The following is a 25,093-nucleotide window of genomic DNA, read 5'->3' on the forward strand; positions in this document are numbered from 1 at the left end:
TGACATAAATCACAGCAAGATCCTTTTTGACCTACTTCCTAGAGAAATAGAAATAAAAACAAAAGTAAACAAATGGGACCTAATGAAACTTAAAAGCTTTTGCACAGCAAAGGAAACCATAAACAAGACGAAGAGAACCCTCAGAATGGGAGAAAATATTTGCAAACAGAGCAACTGACAAAGATCAATCTCTAAAATATACAAGCAGCTCATGCAGCTCAATATCAAAAAAACAAACAACCCAATCCAAAGATGGGCAGAAGACCTAAATAGACATTTCTCCAAAGAAGGTATGTAGATTGGCAACAAACACATGAAAGGATGCTCAACATCACTAATCATTAGAGAAATGCAAATCAAAACTACAATGACGTATCACCTCACACTGGTCAGAATGGCCATCATCAAAAATTCTGCAAACAGTAAATGCTGGAGAGGGTGTGGAGAAAAGGGAACCCTCTTGCACTGTTGATTGGAATGTAAATTGATACAGCCACTGTGTAGAACAGTATGGACATTCCTTAAAAAACTAAAAATAGAACTACCATATGACCCAGCAATCCCACTACTGGGCATATACCCTGAGAAAACCATAAATCAAAAAGAGTCATGTACCACAGTGTTTACTGTAGCACCATTTACAGTAGCCAGGACATGGAAGCAACCTAAGTGTCCATCAACAGATGAATGGATAAAGAAGATGTGGCACATATACACAGTGGAATATTACTCAGCCATAAAAAGAAACTAAATTGAGTTATTTGTAGTGAGGTGGGTGGACCTAGAGACTGTCATACAGAATGAAGTAAGTCAGAAAGAGAAAACAAATACCGTATGCTAACATATATATGGAATCTAAAAAAAAAAGTTGGTTCTGATGAACCTAGGGGCAGGACAGGAATAAAGACACAGATGTAGTAAATGGACTTGAGGATGAGGAGGGGGGAAGGGTAAGCTCGGATGATTTGAGAGAGTGGCATGGACATATATACGCTACCAAATGTAAAATAGTTAGCTAGTGGGAAGCAGCCGCATAGCGCAGGGAGATCGGCTCTGTGCTTTGTGACCACCTGGGAGGGGATAGGGAGGGTGGGAGGGAGACGCAAGAGGGAGGGCATATGGGGATATATGTATATGTATAGCTGATTTACTTTGTTATAAAACAGAAACTAACACAACATTGTAAAGCAATTATACTCCAATAAAGATGTTAAAAAAATATATACAAAGAACTCATACAACTCAACATGAAAAATAAATAATAAACAACCCAATTTAAAAATGTTAGAAAATGGTCAGAAATGGGCACATGAAAAGGTGCTCTATATTGCTAATTATTAGAGAAGTGCAAATCAAAACTATTACAATGAGGTATCACCTCAAACCAGTCAGATGGCCATCATTAAAAAGCCTATAAATAATAAATGCTGGAGAGGGTGTGCAGAAAAAGGAACCCTCCTACACCGTTGATGGGAATGTGAATTGGTGCAGCCACTACAGAGAACAGTATGACGATTCCTTAAGAAATTAAAAATAGAACTACCGTATGATTCTGCAATCCCACTCTTGGGCATATATTTGGAGAAAACTCTAATTTGAAAAGATGCAACCCAGCATTCATGGTAGCACTTTTTACAATAGCCAAAACATGGAGGCAGCCATGTGTCCCTCGACAGATGAATGGATAAAGAAGATGTGGCACATACATACATAATGGAATATTATTTAGCCATAAAAAAGTGAAAAATAATGCCATTTGCAGCAACATGGATAGACCTAGAGATTATCATACTAAGTGGAGTAAGTCAGAGAAAAAAAAATCATATGGTATCACTTATATGTGGAATCTTAAAAAAGGATACAAGTGAACATTTTTACAAAACAAACAGACTCACATACATAGAAAACAAACTTATGGTTACCAAAGGGGAAAGGGGGTAGAGGGATAAATTAGGAGCTTGGGATTAACAGACACACACTACTTTATATAGAATAGATAAAGAACAAGGTCCTACTGTATAGCCCACGGAACTATACTCAGTATCTTCTAAGAACCTACAATGAAAAAGAATCTGAAAAAGTACATATATATATATATACACACACACACGCACACACACACATATACATGCATATAAAATTGAACCACTTTGCTATACAACAGAAACTAACACAACATTGTAAATCAGTTATACTTCAATAAAAAATAAAAATCAGGGCTTCCCTGGTGGCGCAGTAGTTGAGAGTCTGCCTGCCGATGCAGGGGACACTGGTTCGTGCCCCAGTCCAGGAGGATCCCACATGCCACGGAGCGGCTGGGCCCATGAGCCATGGCCGCTGAGCCTGCACGTCCGGAGCCTGTGCTCCGCAACGGGAGAGGCCACAACAGTGAGAGGCCCCAACAGTGAGAGGCCCGCGTACCGCAAACAAACAAACAAACAAATAAATAAAAATCGGCAGAGGATCTGAATAGGCATTTTTCGAAAGAAGATATACAGATGGCACAGAAAAAGACGGTTAATATCACTAATCACCAGAGAGATGCAAATCAAAACCACAGTGAGCTATCACGTCACATCCATCAGAGTGGGTATTATCAAAAAGACAATAAATAATAAGCGTTGGCAAAGATGTAGAGAAAAGGGAACTCTCATGCCCATTGGTGGGAATGTAAATTAGTGTAGCCACTATGGAAAACAGTATGGAGATTCCTCAAAAAATTAAAACTAGAACTACTGTTTGATCCAGCAGTTCCACTCCTGGGATTTATCCAAGGGAAACAAAAACACTAATTTGAAAAGATATATACACCCCTGTGTTCATTGCACCATTGTTTTATGATAGCCAAGATATGGAAGCAGCTCAAGTGCCCTCAATAAATGAATGGAAAAACAAGATGTGGTATGCATATGCAATGAAATATTACTTAACCTTAAAAAGGATGAAATCTTGCCATTTGTGACAACATGGATGGACCTAGAGGGTATTATGTTAAGTGAAATGTCATACAGAGAAAGACAAATACTGTTTGATTTCACTTATATGTGGAATCTGAAAAACAAAACAAGTGACCAAACATAACAAAACAGAAACAGAGACATAGACACAGAGAACAAAGAGGTGGTTACCAGAGGGGAGAGGGGTGTGGGGGGAAAAGAAATAGGTGAGGGAGATTAAGAGGTACAAACTTCAGTTGCAAAATAAATGAGTCATGAGTATGAAATGTACAGTGTGAGAAGTATAGTCAAAGATTATGTAGTATCTTTGTATGGAGACTGATCTTAACTAGACTTATTGTGGTAATCAGTTTGAAACGTACAGAGGTAGCAAATCACTATGTTGTGTAACAGGAACTAGCATAGTGATGTAGGTCAATTATACTTCAAAAACAAACTCATAGAAAAGGAGATCAGATTTGTGGTTACCAGAGGCGGGAGGTGGGGGAAGGGGGCATTAGAGGAAGGTGGTCAAAAGGTACAAACTTCCAGTTACAAGATAAATAAGCATTAGGGATGTGATGTACACCATGGTGAATATAATGACCACTGCTGCATGTTGTATAGGAAAGTTGTTAAGAGAGTAAATCCTAAGAGTTCTCATCACAAGGAAAAAAATTTTTTTCTATTTCTTTAATTTTGTATCAATATGAGATGATGGCTGTTCACTAAACTTATTGTGATACTCATTTCTTGATGTATGTAAGTCAAATCAATGCTCTATGCAAACTTTCTGGAAGAAGCAAATTAATTCCATGTGAAGTAAAAAAACCAAATGTAATTACCAAAATTATTAAAAATTTGTAAGACCGTAGAAGAAATTTATAACTTTCTTGAGGTATAAAAAGCTTTGCTAAATAAGAAGCCAAAAAAGCACAAGAAACAAGTACATAAATGTGACTACATGAAAAAGCAAAACATCTGTATAACCAAACAAAAAAAAACCCAGGTATAAAATTAACATAAGTACATAGGATATTTCTAAAATGAAAGAAAGTGGGAACAAGAGTTTCCACAAAAGTTGGGAATTGGGGGAAGGATTAGGGATAGTAGACTTTTCATTATATAAATGCCTTTTAGTAAACTATTTTTTACTTTTTGCCTACTTTTAAAGTGAAACAAAAATAGGTGTGTATTCCCTACTTTTATAGCAAAAAAGACAACATAGTGGAAGAAAATATTTACCCCGAATAGAATAGGAAACTAATAAATATCCAGAATATATCAAGAACTCCAACAATGACAAAAACGTAAAGAAAAATGAGCAAAGGATAGTAACACAAAATTATCTTTGAGGTGGCTAAAAATATGTAAAAATATTAAATTTCTCTAGTTATTAGTGGTATTCACATATAAATTAAATTAAATTGAAATCAGGTTGTCATTTTTCACCAGCCATGCTTACAAAGATTATAAAGTTGGATAATATTCAGCACTGGTAAGAGTGGTGGGAAATATGTAATCTTGCAAAGTGTGGTAAAGTGGTCTGGCCATTTTGGAAGACAGGTTCTCAGGAGCTATTAAAATTTTAAATGTTCTGGCTTCCCTGGTGGCGCAGTGGTTCAGAGTCCGCCTGCCAATGCAGGGGACATGGGTTCGTGCCCCGGTCCGGGAGGATCCCACATGCTGCGGAGCGGCTGGGCCCGTGAGCCATGGCCGCTGAGCCTGCGTGTCCAGAGCCTGTGCTCCGCAACAGGAGAGGCCACAGCAGTGAGAGGCCCGTGTACCACAAAAAAAAAAAAAAAAAAAAATTAAAAATATTCATCCCTCATACCCCAGCAATTAATTTTCTCTTGAGCTACCTTAGAGAATAATCACACATGGCACTAATCACGTCTTTGCCTGATTTTAGTTGGAGCTAATTTGGGACATTCTGTCCATTTTCAATTCAGCCACTTTTAATGCCCTGAGATCAGAATGATAAAGTTGCTGTTCCCATAAGCCGACTTAAAAACTAGGTTAGGAACAGCAAAATTTTAACAATGGCCGTTAACAAAAATAATCACATTCCATTTTTAATTATCATTTTAGATGAAAACACGTCATAGTGGAGCATTATTTTGTAAAAGCAGAGTTGAAACATTTTTTTCCTTTTTCTTTTTTTAGAATTTAAACCAGAATCCAAGGACTCTTTTGCCCAAATTTTATGGACTGTATTGCATGCAATCAGGGGGCATTAACATCAGGATTGTGGTGATGAACAATGTCTTACCACGCTCCATGAGAATGCACTTTACATATGACTTGAAAGGCTCAACCTATAAGCGAAGAGCATCCCGAAAAGAGAGAGAGAAATCCAACCCCACGTTTAAGGACCTAGATTTCCTGCAAGACATGCACGAAGGGTTGTATTTTGATACAGAAACATACAATGCGCTCATGAAGACGCTTCAGAGAGACTGCCGGGTAAGGAAATGTCATTGCTGTGAATGCCTTTGAAAAGTCATCTGTGGTAAGGTACCTTTGTAAGAATGTCCAAAAACTGTCACATGGAATCCCGTCATTACCAATCCTGGTGCTGATCCATGCTTCCCTGTTGTTGAAGGAACTGGCGGATGATAAGGGAATTGTCTGGAGTCTGTTGGTTTTATTAATAAGCTAAGTCAGCTTTCTTTGATCAAATGAAGCAAGAATTTTTTTTTTCTTTTCATCCTCCCCTGGGGGAAGGGTGGTTAAAGTGGAGGGAAAAGAAGTTTAGGCTTAACACAGTGATTAGCGAGAAAAGCCACATACAAGACTTGAATGAAGTAAGATTCCAACAAGGGAGAGAAGCTTAGAGAAAATGCACTTGGTGGGATTGATAAGTGGATCCCTGGAAATCCACTGTATGTGCAGAACCATGAGGTGGGCCCATTTGCTGAAATTGCTTTATGTGATCTGAATAAGAGGCGATCAGGAATGAGGCTTGACAGAGCAAAGACCATTCCATGCAAAGGAGCCAGAGCGATTGTCAAAAGGAGGAGGAGTTCCCCCCAGCCAGCAATGCGTGAGAAAAAAAGAAAAAAAGAAAAAGTAAAACCGAAGTCTAGGATAAATTTTTCTGACATGGTCAATTTACAGAAAGTAGGTAAAAGCCCTTTTGGAGAAATAGATGAAAATGCAACTCTGCTAGGTTCTGAAGGATGATGATCATTTGATTAACAGATTCTCAGGAATGTTATTTCCTGGCCCAGATGAACTTAGGAGAACCATGCAGGTTCTCAGCTGAGTTGGGCCTGTTGGAGATGGGCTGAAGGCGTGCTGGTGCAGGGTTGGGTCCAGGCCTGACCAGGGCTTTCTGGAGTAGAGAATAGGACTCATGGGGCCTGATCACTGGGAAATATGGGGTGTGCCTTGGCTTCCTGGGCCTTCTGTGGACTTGGTCAGATGACGCACCTTGTTACAGGGGAGGGAGGGTCCCTTCTCTGCCAGACTCGAGCTCACCTGAAGGTGAAGAAGGCAGTCTAACCACCGCATGTAATGTATAAAATGGGGAATCCTCAATGAGAAACACAGCCCCACTGTTGCTGGGTTTTTTCTTTCTGTGTGTTAAAACATCTATGGTAATGCATAAAGATGTGTCCTTGGAATTGTTTGTTTCATCGGTAGAGGATTTACTCCACAGCTCCTGTCCTTTAGATGCCATTCATTGATGCTTCGAGTTTACCAAGCTAGCCTAAGATATTTTCCTTTGTTTTTAAATTGAAGTATAGTTAACTTACAATGTTGTGTTAGTTTCAAATGTATGGCAAAGTGATTCAGTTATACATATATGTATATATATATTCTTTTTCAGATTCTTTTCCATTATAGGTTATTAGAAGTTATTGAGTATAGTTCCCCGTTCTATATAGTAGGTCCTTGTTGTTTACCTGTTTTATATATAATAGTGTGTATATGTTAATCCCAAACTCCTAATTTATCCCTCCCCCCCTTTCCCCTTTGGTGACCATAAGTTTGTTTTCTGTCAGTCTATTTCTGTTTTGTAAATAAGTTCATTTGTATCATTTTTTTAGATTCCACATATAAGTGATACCCTATGATATTTGTCTTTCTCTGTTTGACTGACTAAACTTAATAGCCTAAGATTTCTTAATGCATTATTTCTTTTAATTATCTCAGCCACCCTTTGACATCAGTACCATTCATACTCCCATTTTAATTGGTGAATAATTAGGTTCTTAAAACGGTTAACAAACCTGTCCAGCATCACCTAGCAAGTCAGTGGCAGAGCCCACTGTTTGGGGACAAAGCATGTGCTCTTAACGATTGAAATTTAAAGATTCAACGTGGGGATTTTTTTTAAACTATCTTTTCAGAAGTCATGGGAAGAACAGTGGGAACCAAGCAAACAAAAAAATATCCAGCTGATCTATTCAGATATCTGGGTGCATATGAGTGACTCTTGTTTTTCTTTAAAAAAGAAAAAATAAAATATACACACATTTTAGGAGAAACCTTTTCCTGTGCTTTTCAACCCTGACAGGATGTGGGTGAAAAGTGACTCTCAGTTCCCCAGGGTTTCAAACAGTTTTAGATTTGCTTTCTCTTTGTGTGTGTGTATGCATTTCTTGCCTCTTGAATATGGAAAGCCCTTTTTCTGCTGTTTTCTAAAGCCACAGGCTCCTATGCCAGAAAAAAAAGGAAAGGTCAAATGTAAAAAGCCATTGCACAGGATTTGTCTGTTTATTAGCATTTCCTAAACCCAATCCTGATAGAACAAGGTCAAACATGACTCTGCGTCAGGAATGAGACCCTGGGGATTTGCCTTTTTATTTTTTATTTTTTGAGGATTTGTTGTGCTAAGGCACATAAAGGTCAATGTGGAGGTATCCTAAGCCTAACTCCCTCTCTTTCATTGCATTTGAACTTGTCAAAGACACAGATCATGAAACTTCCTTAAATTGCGCACATCAGAAAGGCTTTTCTTGGGGTGGAGTTGGAGCATGGGAATGGCATGCTGCGGGGGACCCTGAGTCCCTTCTGTGATCTGCCTTGACTGTATGACCAAGACCTCTGTGATCTGGAGTCAGCAGCTGATTCTCAGATCAGAGCTACCTGGAGGAAGGCACTTTTCTGGAATGGTAGGTCTTAATATTTAATAGTCATGGGCCTCTTTGTAAAACTGATGAAAGCTGTGAACTGTCTCCCCAGAAAAATGCCCACTCACACTCCAGTTCATGAATCCCTTGCAGCCCATCGTCTCTCTACCTGCTCCCTACCCCGGGCTAACGACCCCCATCCTAGGGCCGAGCAGACTCATCTCTCTTTCTTCAGGTCATCCTCTGAAGGGCTGGAATAGGCTGTGTGGTTGGCATTGCCCACAGCATCTCTTACCCTGACATTTCCCTCACTTTGCAGAACTGAGCTTTAGCACCAGATGAGGTGCTGGGGAGATGCAGGGAGGATGTAAGTTCACCCTGGGGCTGGCACCGGCCCCAAACCATCGGGAATCTCTGCTGTTAACAATCCTCTGAGTGAGGCAGTGCTGCTAAGGTTCTAGAAACAAGTCAGGCAGGGGACTGGATTACTGTGTCACCAGCCCAGCCAAAGAAAGGTGAGCTACACCCATATTAGGATGCATCCTTTTACTCACTCATCAGACATGTATCGCAGGCCTCCTGTGTGCCAACATGAGGTGAATGACCTCTGTTTTTATTTTTATTTTTTTGAAAATTTTTTTGAAGCATCAACCAATGTGATTTATTAATATGTAATAAACATTTTCTCAGCAAGAAATTTCAATCAATTCTGATGTCAATTCATCATCTCAGCGGTAGCAAGATCTTTAAGACAGAAATAAGGTTAGGGTGGAGGGAGGGAGGGAGAAATGAAGGAAGGTCAGGTGTCTGGATGCCTGGATATTAGATCTTCCACTGATAAGCTGTATGATATTTGACAAGTCATAACCTCTCTAAACCACAATTTTTCCTTAATATCTAAGCTCATCTTATGTCCCAGGAGCATTGTGATGATTAAATTAGATGGTATAGGTGACATTATTTTATAAATGATAAAGCCAATATAATATATATTTATAAATACTTACACTTATTATTATAAATTATAATTATTTATTATTTATCTTTATAAATAATATGAATTTTTGAATTTTATTTATTTTTTATACAGCAGGTTCTATTTTTAATCAATTGCCATTCAGAATATTAAGTGCAATGATAATATTCTAAAGCATTTTAGGAATCAGAGTAGGTAACATCATAGCTTGGTTCTGAAGAAGGAGAAGAGTTCTCCAGGTAGGCAAAGAAGTAGAAGCATATTTCTAGGAAGAGAAAATAATATAAGCTAAGCATGAAATGGCATAACATGTTCCAAGAACTAGAGTTGTTTGGTGTTGCAACAGTTAATAGTAAAGGAACATGTGAGGTAGGAGAGAAATGCAATCAGGAACCAAAGAATGTCCAAAGACCGTTTCTGCTGGTGCCAGATCCTCTTAAGGGCTTAGAGGTGGAAAAGCCAGGAATCCCAGACCTTTGGACCTCAGCTTTTCTGCTGTTCCCAGATAGAAACGATAAGCCTCCTCACCTCTTGCTGCCGACTTCTTGCTTCCTGCCCCCACCTCTTTCATATTTCGGTGTGACGTCTCAGACCCCAGGACTCCATTTCCCTTGCGTGACTGCTGACCGGAAGATACCTGCCTGACTCATTGACCCAGCCTGACCTGCATGCATTGTGCCCTGCTCCCCACAGCCTACTTCCCTGACTCCCCATCAGAGCTGCTGCTTCTGGACTCTGCATCCAAAACAGCCTGGGCCGCCTCAACCCACAGTGAGCCCTCTTGACAAATGCCATCTTCCCCTGCGCCCTTTGAGCAGCCCCCGAATCCTTTTCCCCAGCTTCCCCAGCCCAGCCTCGGGCCCTTGCCTGTAAGCCTGTCCCCCTGTGCTGGCCCATCCCTACCAACTCCTCCACATGGCACGCTGTCCACTTAGAACTCTTAGAACTCTTCTAGGGAACGGAGCGCACTTTATCCTTCAACCCTGCCGAGGCCACTTGCCCACAGGATTCAGACAAAGGGCTCTTTCCAAAAGCAGGGATCCAGATCTTGGGTTCTCCCTGGGTCCCACATTGCTGTTCCCTGTAGGCTATGTCTGGGGAAAATGGACATGTGAATAACTGGGTTCCCTTTCTGGAAGCATTTCCTCTGCCTGCTATGACAGCCATCTACACCCATAAGAGAACTTGGCCCAGGGTAAGAGTTATGTCAGCAGAAAGTACCGCCAGGACGTCACAGGTCACTTGCCATCAAAAACAGGAAGTAGGATTTATTCAAACCATCCCCTGTGGTCCCATGTGACAAGCTGAGAGACACATCCTATGTGAAAACTGGTCTTCGCAGGTACTCCATTATCTTCCCACAGCCTGTTCCTCTGCCTGTCTTCCCTGGCCTGGGGAACATGATCAGCATGAAGCCAGTTGCCCACATCAGTACCCTGAAGCTACTCTTTCCAACCTTCGTTCTTGTTCTCTTTCCCCACACTCAGTAAATCACCATGTCCTCTCCAGTCTGTCTCCTCAATAACTCTTGGATCTGCCCCCTCCTCTCCAGATGCACAGCCACAGCCCTTATTGAGACCCTTCCTCACCTGGAGTTTTGCAGTAGCCTCTTTACTAGTTTTCACTATCACTGCCTTTCAGCATAGCCCTAATGCTGCTGCCAAAGTGCTCCTCAGATCAGAAGACCACCAGTTCCTGAAGATCCTCTAGTGGAGGTCCACTACTGCCTTTGGGCCAGAGCCATACTTACTTCCCAGCTTGCAACATTCAGATCCTTCCCGATCTGTTCCTTGCCACTTCTCCGGATGCTCCTTCAGCTTCCTTCTTCAGCCTTCTCTCTCCCCTCTCCCCAGAGCATCTGTACTCTCCAGCCATTCTGATCTACTGGACATGTTCTCTAAAGGTGCTGGTCTTTTAATACATGTCTCAGTCCCCTGGACCATTCTTCCTTTCTCTCCTTTACCTGTCCCCCTCCTACTCATCTCTTCCGTGAAGACCACCATGCTGCGATTCCCCAAGCCTCTGGGGCTGACCTCTTTTGTGGGATTTAACATACTATTTTATTTATTCACATGTAGATCCTTGAGCATGAGGATCAAACCTTAAAGTCTTTGTTATCTTCATTGCCTGGTGCTTAGTCAGTACTTAGTAACTGTTCATTGAAACACATATTCGAGGGACTTCTCTGGTGGTGCAGTGGTTAAGAATCCACCTGTCAATGCAGGAGACACAGGTTCAATCCCTGCTCAGGGAAGATCCCACATGCCGCAGAGCAGCTAAGCCCATGAGCCACAACTACTGAGCCTGTGCCCGTGAGCCACAACTGCTGAAGCCCGCATGCCTAGAGCCCATGCTCCACAACAAGAGAAACCACTGTGATGAGAAGCCTGCACACCGCAATGAAAAGTAGCCCCCGCTCACCACAACTAGAGAAAGCCTGCACGCAGCAATGAAGACCAAATGCAGCCAAAAATAAATACATAAAATAAATATATTTTAAAAAGAAAAGAAAAACAGAAATACATATTCGAGCAAGGGAATAAACTATCTGATGATAGAGGGAGACAGGTTTAGTCACACTTCCAAAAAAAAATCTATCTTTGGTGACTTTTGTACATCTAGCTGTTTTTTAAGTTCTGCGTATTTTGGAAGAAGTATCCAGTTTCACTGCAATGCCTGCCACATATAGCATTGAGAATTTAATAAAGCAGATGATCTCCCTTTTGAATCACTTGGGATTTTTTTTAGAAACTGTATTGATTGTCCCCATGTTAAAAGTCATTTGTGTAAAAAAAGTATTTTTATCTTTCAATTATTTTCCCATAGAAACAGTATTGTAAATAGTCATTAGACTTTATTTTATTTAATACTGATCCTTGTCTCCTTTGGGTGTATATCCAGTCTCCCTAGCTAGACTGTAAATGTCTCAAAGGCCAAAGCTCATTCCTTATACCTCTCTGCAGCTGCGTACCTGGCTTATTGTGTACACTCAGTACATATTATAAGATTATGAAATTAAAGTTGACTTGAAATTTATGTATTAATTTTGGAAGAACAATTGGGAACTATTTTGTGTGCATTTTAAATTTACTAGAATTATTTCTTCTCTGGCATAACTTATTTATGAGAAATCTAAAATGTCTCATATCATTTAATTAATTTGATAAATTATTACATCCTACAATATTTGTTGATAATTCTGGGGACATGACATTGATAAAGTATATTAGTGAGAACTTGTGTTTGCAATTCAAATAGTTCTTATTCCTTCATGTGGGAGTCATATCAGACAGTCTTGATAATTAATGACCTAAATGACTTATTTAACATTATTTTTTTTGTTGAGCAGCAAGTTTATTAATTTTTATGTGGTGTGGAACCAATTTTCCTTTTTCACACAAATGTCTGTCATCATAAATATTAATATTAATGAAATATTAATGAAACCGGTCTTAAAAATACTGAGACTTTTTGATGTGCAAACTGGGATTTCATCCTAACTATGTATGGCAAGCTCTAAATTTGTAGATCAGATTCTTCTCAGCTATAGGCATGTTTGTATGGGTTACAATGCAGGTTATTTTCTATAATACTTAATTTAGCATAATGTTAGTGCTTACCCCATAGCTATAAATTTCTTTAGCATTAATTTTTTTGCATTTAGTTTAGACAGGTTCTTTTCTTTTTTCATATGTATTGGTTGCCTTCCAGTTATCTTTAAGGAGGAAAAAATGTTTCAGACCTAATAGAAAAAAGATGTACATCTCTTACTGATGACAGCACTTATATTTAAGCTATTTCCTTTATCAGTAAGGAATTGGAGTTTGTTTTTAGACTTCAGCTAAAACATGGGAAGGGGACAAGGATATCACTGACTCCACATCTCTGTTCCAGACACTGAAAGATTACTTCCCAAAATAGATATAGATAAATGCACTGTTTTGCAAATTATATCTTTAAAACACTATAATCCCATGATATATTTTATTTGCTCCATTGTTTTAAGTTATGAGTTTTGCTATCTCTTATTAGTTATTTTGATAACATTGTAATACCAACATAAAGCAAAGATAAAGTTGGTGGAAAAAAATAAGTAAATAAAACCAACTTACAGAGTCCAAGATTGTTTGAGCTAGGAAGAATTATAGGACTTCCCTGGTAGCGCAGTTGTTAAGAATCTGCCTGCCAATGCAGGGGACACGGGTTTGAGCCCTGGTCGGGGAAGATCCCACAAGCTGTGGAGCAACTAAGCCCGTGCGCCACAACTACTGAGCCTGTGCTCTAGAGCCCGTGAGCCACAGCTACTGAGCCCATGTGCCACAACTACTGAAGCCCGCACGCCTAGAGCTCATGCTCCGCAACAAGGGAAGCCACCGCAATGAGAAGCCTGCACGCTACAACTAAGAGAAGCCCCTGCTCCCCTCAACTAGAGAAAGCCCACGCGCAGCAACAAAGACACAACGCAGCCAAAACTAAAATATAAATAAATAAATTAATTAAAAAAGAATTTTTAAAGGGCAATGAGTTTAAAAAAAAAAAGAAAATCATGAAGTTTCTGAGAAACAGTGGAACAATGCCTTCTGTGCTCTGGTCTGAGAGGAAATGATCTTGGACATAGATGTCTGTGTCTAGCCAAGCCAGATTTCCCTGTGAGACTGGAAATGAAGGCATCACATATGCAAGGACTTTAAAAAACTTCCTACCTCTAAATCTTCTTTTATAAAAAAAAATTTATTTTGAGATAATTGTAGATTCACATGCAGTTGGAAGAAAAAAAATACAGAGAGATCTCATATACTCTTCACCTAGTTTTCCCAGCAGTAATATCTTATAGGACCTTAGTACAATATTACAACTAGGAAATTGACATGGGTACAATTCAGGGATCTTTTTCAGATTTCACCAGTTTTACATGCACTCATTTGTATGTGTGCATGGGTATGTATATATATCGTTTATGCACATGTGTATTTATGTAACCACCACAGTCAAATATAGAACAGTTCTTCCACAAAGATCCCTCCTGCTCCCCTTTTATATGTGGCCACAGACACCTCCCTCCCATCCCACCCCTCCCCAGTCCCTTGCAACCACCAATCTGTTTTCCGTCTCTATAATTTTGTCGTTTCAGGAATCATATGGTGTGTAACCTCTGAGATTGGCTTTTTTCACTCAGCATAATACCCTGTGATCCATCCAAGTTATTTTGTGTATTGGTAGTTTACCCCTTTTATTGCTGAGTTATGTTTCATGGTATGGATATACCACAGTTTAAGCATCCACCCATTGAATGACATGTGGGTTTTCTGTAGTTTTTGACTATTATAAATGAAGCTGCTATGAATATTTTCATAAGGATTTCTGCATAAGCACAAGTTTTCATTTCTCTGGTATGAATGCCCAAGTGCAGCTTCTGTGTTGTATGGTAAGCACATGTTTAGTTTTGGAAGAAACTGCTAAACTCTTTTCCAGAGTGGCTGTACCATTTTGCTTCCCATCAGCAATGTATGAGTGATCTAGTTGCTTTTCATCCCCACCAGTATTTGCTGTCATCACTATGTATCTATACACACACACACACACACGCATATTTTTTGGGGCGGCGCTGTATCGGGTCTTTGTTGCTGCATGCAGGCTTTCTCTAGTTGCGGCGGGCCGGGGCTACTCTTCGTTGTGGTGCACAGGCTCAGTAGTTGTGGTTTGCGGGCTCAAGAGTGCAGGCTTCGTAGTTGTGGCACACGGGCTTAGTTGCTCTGCGGCATGTGGGATCTTCCCAGACCAGGGATCGAACCCGCATCCCCTGCATTGACAGGCAGATTCTTAACCACTGCACCACCAGGGAAGTCCCATGTCATCACTATACTTTTTATGTTAGCCATTCTGATAGGTGTATATTTAAGTCTGTTGTTAAAAAAATAGCTTAAGTATATACTTCACCAAAGTAAAAGATAAATCCAAAAAAGTAGTAGTTTGGGGGTAAAGAGTGGTGACAATGAAACAAAAGAGCTTACAATTAAGTCTAATGGCTGATCGTATGTCTGTGGGTCTTAATGCAATTGGTAGGGATTCCTGAGAAAGAGACACCTGAGGTATAAGACGTTAGCACTAATAATAATCATTTCTATGAGACTTTAGAAGCTCATAGCACTTGATCTAACTCTATTCTATAGCCATTGGTATTTCTATATTGTATTGTAATTACGTGGGTGCACGTTTTATGTTTGCCTACTAAAATCTGCTCTCTAGGAGAACAGGAATTGTGTGATTTCATTTTCCTACCCTTCAAATCACTTAACAGAATAGCAGTTGTCTCAGTGTTAGTCTTTTGATGAAGCCTAAGAGATAACAACAACATTTTTTTTTAATGTTTATTTATTTGGCTATGTCGGGTCTTAGTTGCAGCACGAGGGATCTTTTGCGGCGTGCAAGCTTCTCTCTAGTTGTGGCGCACGGGCTTAGCTGCCCCGTGGTATGTGGGATCTTAGTTCCCCGACCAGGGATCGAACCCGCATCTCCTGCATTGGAAGGAGGACTCATAACCACTGGACCACCAGGGAAGTCCCAACAACAACATTTTTGAAATTATAAATCTTACCTAATCAATAAACATAATAAGAGCAAGGTTTGTTAATAGTGTACCCATGGTTTGATACAAAATAGTACCAGAGTTAATCATCATATCAGTGTTGTGAATTGGAGGATAATGGTTTGAAGTACCATTGTATTGCTCACCTGGCCAGCATCTGTTAATGACCACTAAATTAGTCAATCGCAACTGTGCTGACCACTCAGTCCACTCAGTTATTTATTTAGGTGGTGACTGGTGTCCCCATTTAAGACTATCTGAATGACACAGCTGTTCATCAGTCCTGGAACGGGGCTGATGTTTGTCCAGCTTTGGCACTCACTGCTCTTCATCTCTCATGCAGGTGGGTGATGGGCAGGAGCTGCCACCGCAGTAACAGAAGGGACAAGTTGGTCAGTACCAGAGAATTTCAGGGTAGCTGCCAAAATCCAAATACTCTTCTATGTTGTTGTTCACGCCTGACTTTCTACTCAGCAAGAGATACCTCAATTTGAGCCAGACAAGTAATTCTCAATATATCAAAACAGCTATTCCAGTTTTGGGTAGAGGGAGCATTCTATCTTAGATATAACCTGTAGATACCAAAGTAACAGCATTTAAAACACATCATACATGGTATATAGTCATGAAATACCTATGCGCAATATAGTACCCAATACATGATTTTATGGATGGTAAGGACTCATTTCCAAGGCTCAGTCCATCCATAGGTTGTTTCCTTTAACATTTGCTCTGAGCCAGGCAGTGCTTGACATTTCAGATAGATTGTCTCACTAATCCTCACAACAGCCCTGCAGAGTGAGTGCCATGATTCCATTTTGACAGACGAAGCGGGGACCCAGGAGAGGTTCAGCTTCCCCAGGCCTGCAGAGCTTATAGTGCTGGAGCCAGGATTTCCACCCAGGTCTCTTTGGTTCTAAAACCCAGGTTCTTTCATCTGTGCACTCTCCTTAAGGGGCGTGTAGGTATAATGGAGGAAAGTCTATGGAAATGAAAGTGTTAAGTAATAACTTGGATGGACGCAGACAGGGTGGACTGGAAGTGCCCGATGACTGGTTTTCTAGCGCTGACACAGAGCTGGGGAGAAGGTGCTGTAGGGGTTAAGAAAGGGCTCCGTCAAAGTAGAGAACTTGGTTTGGACAAGGCAAAGAGTTAATGAAGTCTCACAACCTACTTCAAGGAAGGAGGGAGAGAGGAAAATCGTGCCAAGTGACTGAGGAACACAAAGTAAAATTAGTAATCCAAACATTTAGTTTTGAAACTTTAATGAAAAGCATAATCAAGCCCATTGACACTTGCCAACTGTTACCAACATGTGTGCACATGAAATCCTTTTAACTTAAAAGCAAAACTTCTTTCTGAGAAATGTGATGGTTACAGTGGAGTTGATTGTTTTTCCAATCCGGTGGAGAGGGAGACTGGGGACGCGATGTGGGCTGTTGAATCCTGTGTGAGCAGCTTTTGAGAATTCTCATTAACTCCAGAAATTGAAGGATTATCGAGCCAGTAGTTGTTTTTTTAACGCTCACTTCAAGCCAAATGGAACAATATAAAAATTTCTACCGAAAAGAATGGAAATGGGAGACTGGAAATACCTTCCTCAACTCCTTTAAAACTCCTTTATCTTTTTTCTCATAAGAAATAGTGCCTAAAGATGAGAGAACTCACATATTTCCTAAGGTGTGGTGGTGGTAATGTGTCTAGTTAACTTTCATTTTAAGTAATTTGTCACATATAAATATAAATATACAATAATTCCAGTCAAAGGAAACTAAAGTCTTTGGCCTTTATGAAATAAAAATAGTATGTGAGGGTTTCCTGCTTTTGTGTGAATAGAACCTACCTGTCTTTGATTTTGTCGATGACCTTAGGTCTAGAGGTGAGGTCACTGTAGGTCCCAAATAGGAGGACTCACAGAGTATCTGAGGGCAGGGAGCAAAGGGAAGGAAATGTCCCCATGGCCATATCCTCCTCCCCTGCGGGAATCCTGGGAAAGCAGAGCAAAGAGGTAGAGCAGGAAGGGGAAGTGGCCGCGGGGGACATGACAGCAGCAGCAACCCTGGCTTTGAAGATGTGTCTGGAAAGGCTGTGAGGTTGGCCGGGGTGGATCCGGTTGTGGGTGCCAGTGTAAGTCTGTCACACAGATGACCATGTGAATTAGAGCAGGGTTGTAAATACCCAAGCCCATGGGAGACAGAGGGGTGGCAGACCCCAGCAACTTACAAAACAGAGCTGAACCTCCATAGCGTAGGAGAAACTTCTGGAATCTAGTAAGAGACTGAGTTCCAGAGACTTAAGAAGTATTTGAGAGTTTCCAGGGTCTGGGAAAATGTTACAAAGTTTAGAAAATGGTTCAGAAATATGCCCTGTGGAAACACTTTTAAAGGGGGAAATCTGTTTGATTTTTATAGGGCTTTATTGTATTCATTCAACAGTGCCCATTTACTGAGTACCCACGTTATGGAGGAGTAGGGCCTACATGACTGCCTTGTGAAAGGCAAGGTACTTCTTGGGCCACGCACTGGTTCTAGTTCTTTCCAAAACGCTCAGCACATTCTGGCTTCTGAGAGGCTTGGGCTCACGTACACAGCTCTTCATCCCTGGCCCTATCAGCAGTTTCATATGCCTCCTCTCTCCTGCAAGTGACTGTCCCTTTGATGTCACCATTGTTCTTCCTTCAGAGACATACCTTAATTTAGTTATTTCAATCCAGAAAGGATAACTACTCTCTCCTCACTTCTGTTCCTCGAAATTCTGCACTTCTATACTGTGAGGTAGAAAATCTCCACAGGAGAATTTCTCCCTTCCCTCAAAAGAGTGAAATGGCCAAGGACAATCTGTTATTAGTGAATGTATATATTATATTTCAACTTTTAAAAATTTATTTATTTTTACTTTTATTTTTGGCTGCGTTGGGTCTTCGTTGCTGTGTGCGGGCTTTCTCTAGTTGCAGCGAGCTGAGGCTTCTCTTCGTTGTGGTGCGTGGGCTTCTCACCACGGTGGCTTCTCTTGTTGTGGAGCACGGGCTCTAGGTGTGCAGGCTTCAGTAGTTGTGGCACACGGCTTTCAGTAGTTGTGGCTCGCGGGCTCTAGAGCACAGGCTCAGTAGTTGTGGCGCACGGGCTTATTTGCTCCATAGCATGTGGGATCTTCCCGGACCAGGGCTTGAACCCATGTCCCCTTCATTGGCAGGCAGATTCTTAACCACTGCACCACCAGGGAAGCCCTAAATTTCAACTTTTTATAAACAAAAGGATACATCTGTGCACTTCTCTACATGTATACTTAAAAAAACTATTTTAAAAGGGATACACAGTCCATTGGATATATTAGTTGTCCGTAGCTATTAGAGATGCAGGGAAGTTAAAACCTAATGTTTATTTAAAATATCCTCATCCAGCCTGAGAGTGAGCCTGGCTAGAGTCCGATATTGTTGACTTCCTCTCTTCATTCCTCCACATGAAGACCTCATTTGTAAACTTTGCCCGTGTTCAGTCAACTTCAGCTTTTCCAAAAACAAACCATTCTAGATACCAACTCATTGTTTACTGTGTTTTCACAAGAACCTGGTAATCTGGCTTCAGATGATAATGGACATTCTCTGGAGATAGAAATCTGCCAGTCTCTGATTTCCTCTTTATGAAAGAGCTGTAGAACTTTTTCTAGATTATTAGCAATTTCAGAAAATATGTCAACAACCTATTCTCAAGGAGCAGAGAAAGCAGTGATTCTGGGTTGCAAGTTTATTCTGTCCACTCAGATGTGTAGGGAAAATTGAGTCTCTTAATTTTCCATGACTACTCTTGCTCACTAAAATCCACAGTCCTACCAATTAATAATATTTCAGTCTTTTCGGGTTTAAATAGTCACGTCTCAATTTCAATAGTCTTCTTATTCAAAGTTGAACTCCCCCTGAGGACTGGTGTAGATTGACCCTCTTTTATCACTCCATCTTTTTAGATACACACCATTGAAAATGTAGGGTATTGATCACATCTTGACATACAGAGACTAGAACATTGCTACAGGGCCCTCCACTTACTATATTCTACTTCCACCTCAAACCATCACTCTCATGCTATGTGGGATGTGGCATTGAGCTACCATCCTATGCTCTCTTTAATTTTGACCATAATTGTTTCTTAAATAAATCAAAATACCTCAAGACCCCAAAGAATTCATTTCTAGTGAAGGCTCCCACAACCTGGGTTTTCTGTCACTTCTTAAAACTTACCCCATGGGTAGGTACTTGTTCTTCGTAAATTGTAAGTTTTTCCGTACAAATGATGACTTTGCCAGACTTCAGATTGTTCCTGCCCTGTGGAACCTTTTATGATCTCAGAGCATGGTTTGGCTCGATTTTTCTGGCTTCAAACCACCACAGGAATCTTGGTTGACAAATTGTACCTTCCCTTCCTACCAAATTAATTACATGTCATTCAACAAATAGTTTAAATTCTCGCTCTGCAAAAGGCTCTGTGCTAAGTCTGTGGGAGGGATAAAAATGAATAGGATATGGCCCTCGCCTCAAAGAAGCCTAGTGTTTAAACCATAAAGCCAAACCACTGAGGTCTTATTTATTGTGGACAGATTACCCCATTCTTCTTTGCTTTCTTTGTTTATTAGAGTAAAGTGAAGAGGGGAGGGAAAGTGAAGAGGGGAGGGAAGAGGACTTTTTTCCTCTTTACCCAGAGAGGCAGTTCACCACAGCAGGTGGACTGTAGTAGACAGTGTGGAAGATTCAGGAACTGCACCTCATACATTGAAGTGGATGTGGAAACTTGTGCCACGTGTGGCCTCTGAGTCTCACTGGACAGCTTGGACAGCCCCAGGCTCTCAACTGTCCCACCAGTCAAGCCACAGTGAAGCAAATTACTTATGGCAAAGCAAACCAAAAGATAAAATGGGAAGTACCTGACAATTTTAATGTGTTACTTTTAAATGTGTTTACAAATAATTTATTAAGACATATTTATGTGTAGAAACGAAGTGTCTATAAAGAAAAAGATCCATAATCCATCTAATGTAGAAGATGATGAATATATATATTATTCATTCATATATCTTTTCATAGATAGATAGATAGATAGAGGTTTTAAAATAATAAATGACTATTTCTAGTGCCTCTAAGGTATACTTCTATTACTTTAAGCTTTTTAAGTGAGCAAAAAAGCCTGTGTACAAGGTAATCAAGCACAGCTCAGAATTCTAAATCACCACGTTAGACACAATGAAAAACATATTATTGCCATCACTAGGCTAAGGATTGAATATTTATTTCAGTCTGCTTTACCAGCCAAAATTGTATGGCTCGTCACAGCCTGTTTTTTCTCTTTATTATATTAGCAAAGAACACTCTGAGCTGTGTTGAGGAAATTAAATTAAATTATAAAACAACGTTTAGCTTTAACTGGGCTTGCACATGCGAGTAATTCTGGAGCTGTACTCCAAGGAGCCTACTTTGGGGGGAAATGGCAGACCCTTGGATTCATTTTACCCTAAACCAATGGGTCCAAGAATGTCTATTTGTATAAAATGTTCAGGATACTGTTTTGAATTGTGTCGTATCATTGAATTAACACAAATGTTTTAGCCAGTCATTTACTCTTTTTAAAAAAAATTTTTTTTATTTTTGGCTGCACTGGGTCTTTGTTGAGGTGTGTGGGCTTCTCGTTGAGGTGTGTGGGCTTCTCATTGAGGTGGCTTCTCTTGTTGTGGAGCACGGGCTCTAGGCGCGTGGGCTTCAGTAGTTGTGGCTCGCGGGCTCTAGAGTTCAGGCTCAGTAGTTGTGGCGCATGGGCTTAGTTGCTCTGCGGCATGTGGGATCTTCCTGGACCAGGGATCGAACCCATGTCCCCTGCATTGGCAGGCAGATTCTTATCCAGTGCGCCACCAGGGAAGCCCAGTCATTTGCTCTTTATTCAAGGACTAGACAAGGCCAGTTGGAAAATTACTCAGGGCCCTTGATACATCTTCTGTCAGCTCCACATCTTGTTAATTTGGTTGTTCTTTAGATCTTTCATCAAAGAATGATCAGGTGAGATGAGTGTAGAACATAGCAACTTTTCTGCTTTAATTATTTTAGTTAAGATCCCAAATAATTTTTTATTTTTATCTGTGCCATCTCTTGCCTGTCATTAGCAGAGGTAGTGGTAAGTTAACTCTAAACAGGTATATGAATACATTTCATCTAAGTATTTCAAAGCAGTATATTAAACTTTATGTTTTGAAAAATTCAAACATATGCAAAAGTGGACAGAATATTATAATGCACACCCATGTACTCTGTACCCAGCTTCAACAGTTTTCAACTTGTAGCCAATCTTGTTTCAGCCCACTTCCAACCCCCCATAGAATTTGAAGCACATTCCAAACATCACATCATTTTGCTCAAATATATTTTAGTAAGAGTCCCTAAAAACTAAGGACTCATTTTTTTAAAGTAACTAGAACCTCTTTATCATACCTTTACAAAATTAACAATTCTTACTAGTCAGTGTCCAAATTTCTAGTTGTGTCAGAAATAAAACCTTGTTTTATAGTTTGGATCAGGATTTAAATAGGATCCACCCCCCACCTCTCACCCTGGTCACTTATTTTTTCATTGTGGATATTCGTTGAAGAAATTGGTTTCTTTATTCCATTGTCCAGATTTTGTTGATTACATCCCTATAATTTCTTTTAATATGTGCCTCTCTCCCACCCCCTTTTTTTTTCCTGTAGATTGGTTGTTGGATCTAGAGGTTTGGTCAGATTTAGGTTTGACTTTATTGTTAGTGCTCTCTCCTCCCATCTGGAGGCACATAGTGTCAGAATGCCTTTCTTTCTGTGATGTTAGAGGCATTGCTGACCACTGACTAGATCCATTAATTCATTAGGGGTTGTAAAATGGCAATGTTCTTGTTTTATCACACATTAGCTAGAATGCTCAAAGGATTTCTAAACAAGAGAGTGCTGAGCACATAACAGGTGCTCAGTAAAATATTTAATGAATGGATTAATTTTCATAAAAGCCCCCGTGACAGGGGAAGTCATTAGAAACCTTGCCTAAGATCTGATTAAAGAGCATCTTTTTCCTCCTAGAATCACCATCCTTCTTTCTCCACTTCGCATAAAGCATCGCTTACAGATGACTTCAATTATTTTTGCCACTCTTAATATCTTCTGGTGCTGTTCTTCAACAGTCTTTTGGACTTCTCTGGTGATTTTCCTTTCTCAGTCTTATGCCAACTTAACTTCACATTCCTTACAGATTGGAAAAACAGAGAAACGGAGGACAGGAATGCTAAGGAAACCCTAAGATGTGTTTCAGAACAGAGCCTCCATCTTAAACTCAGCACCAAGCACTCTTGGATAGTTAAAGGGTCTTTGAAGTTGACCCAGCCTGTGACATGCTCTTTTTGCAAAGTCTTCCTAAAAAGAAATGTGATGATCTTACCAGCTTCCAAGCTCAGACTAGTTTATAGCCAACAAGCTTGCCTTTTATCTGCCATTTAGTTGCGTGCCTACTGAACAGTGAATTCAGAGTCTCTAAATAACAGCTTGATTTTTGTCCCTGACACAGTGCGTATAAATACCTCTGGTGTGGGAACGTTTGAAAATACTGTAGGCTATTAGCTGTATTTTTTTCTGACAACAGACCACAGAAGCACAGTAAATGCTTTCAGTGCTGAAGATTTTTCACACGCATTGTAATTGTGAAGCGGAGAATCTAAGTTCTTATATTTGAGATATAAGATGTATTGCTATACATTTTTTGCTGCTGAATATTTTCTTTTTCACTTGCTTGCTCACAGGGAAAGCAGTATAACAAATGCACATTTCTGCTGTGATCAGAGTGTACAGCAGGGAGCACAAAGTAAAACAAGTCTTTGGTGAGCAGAGCAGCCTATGTGCATGATAGGAAAAGTATAGATAAACCGAGGGTCAAATTTTATTCCATAGAGGGGCACTGATAATGTGCTTGGGTTTTCAGAGAGGAGGTATTTTCCTAATATTTTGTGTAGATCATGAGTATAGTCTTCATGGAGCTAAGAATTGAGATAGACTTTGAAAAACCAGTGTGATTTGAATAAGGACCTTCTAGAAGAGACAACCTGAGCTGTTCACCTTACCTCTTCAGGGCACATTTTGGGGTAATTAAGGGATTTCTGTTTGACTAGCCTGGGAGGTATCTCTAGACAGGTATGAAATAACAGAGAGATGTTGGCTGGGGCCACGGTAGCAAGGACCTTCAGTGTCACTTGAACAATGGTGAGAGACTACAGCCTTTGAGAGGTGATATCACCTGGTCAAGTAAAGGTGTCAGGAATGAATCAGAAAGGGAAAAAAGGGAAGTTGAAATCAAAGCTTTAGCAAGGAGGATCATTTTGATTATAGAAGCTGCTGGATTGGGCAACTTAATGAAAGGAAAAAGAGTCATGGAGTCTGAAATCCACATTAGAATGATTTCAGGTAAGAGAGAAAAAGTGAGAAAGAACTCCTTTTGGGGGAAAGTATACAGAAGTTTAGAAACGTCCAGAAGGCTATGGGAAATGTACAGGACTGGAGGTTAGGAGTGAGCTTGGACTAAAGGTAACATTTTAGGAATTGTCTGTAGAGCAATAATAGTTGGAATCTACCCCTAAAAGATTCTTAAATCTATCCACGTCTCCCTTGAGCTCCTCTGCTACCACCTCATTCAAGTACCATCAACCCTCACCTACACTATTGATACCCTTCAGTCAAAAGTATGTCCCCCTTTTGTGGGGTATCTCCACAGCACCCTGATTTTTCCTTCCAGGCCTTATTCCAACCTGTGGTTCAAGCTTGTGTAATTTTGAGGATGGTGTCATTGTCTGTTTTACTTACTCCTGAAGGTCTGGCAGCTTCCAGGGTGCCTGGAACAGACTTGACACTCAACTTGTTTTTTCCAAAGAAAAAGAGTAAATGAACATCACTACCAAAAAGCAGAAAAAGAGAAGAGTTGAAGAGAGAAGTCTGGTGAATATTTTTAGGGCATAGAAGAAAAAAGTGGGAAAAACAAATAGGAAGGCAAAGAACCAAGAGAAGGTGGGCCCCAGTAGCTGAGGATGAGTGGAGGTTCCAGTGGGGGGTGGTCAGCAGTGATGGATTCTACAGGTGGAAGAGAACAAGGATGACAAGTAAAAGTAGTATTTATTGGGTGCTTTCTGTATGCCATGACTATCCTAAGACTTGATGTGGATGAACTAATCTTCATACTAACTCTGTGAGGTAGGTGTCCCTGTTATTTCTATTTTACAGATGAGGATGCCAGGCCCAGAAAGGTTACATACTCTGCTCAAGGACAAACCAATGGGGGACCCATGAGTCCAACGAGGCCACCTGGCCCCAGAGCACAGTGTCTTTACTACCATGCAGCCATTCTGGCTCCTTCTAGCAGAGGGCTAAGGGCTATGGCACAGAGATGGAAAAGGAAAAAGACTGGCCACTCTTTATGACCTTTGGCTGCGAAAAGAGGATAGCAGTGCCTGTCATTCTAAGTTAGGACATC

General features: G+C 40.4%; 1 protein-coding gene across 1 annotated transcript in view; it reads left to right on the forward strand.

Moving 5' to 3' along the window:
• Positions 1–25,093, forward strand: part of PIP5K1B (phosphatidylinositol-4-phosphate 5-kinase type 1 beta) — a 214,206-nt gene that overhangs the window by 78,844 nt on the left and 110,269 nt on the right. Inside the window, exon 6 of the mRNA XM_060102269.1 lies at positions 5,103–5,402. Within this exon, the coding sequence (XP_059958252.1) occupies positions 5,103–5,402 (300 nt within the window). The remainder of the gene's footprint in view (positions 1–5,102; positions 5,403–25,093) is intronic.

Source organism: Mesoplodon densirostris, chromosome 6, assembly GCF_025265405.1.
Source record: "Mesoplodon densirostris isolate mMesDen1 chromosome 6, mMesDen1 primary haplotype, whole genome shotgun sequence".
In the NCBI taxonomy this organism is placed as follows: Eukaryota; Metazoa; Chordata; class Mammalia; order Artiodactyla; family Ziphiidae; genus Mesoplodon; species Mesoplodon densirostris.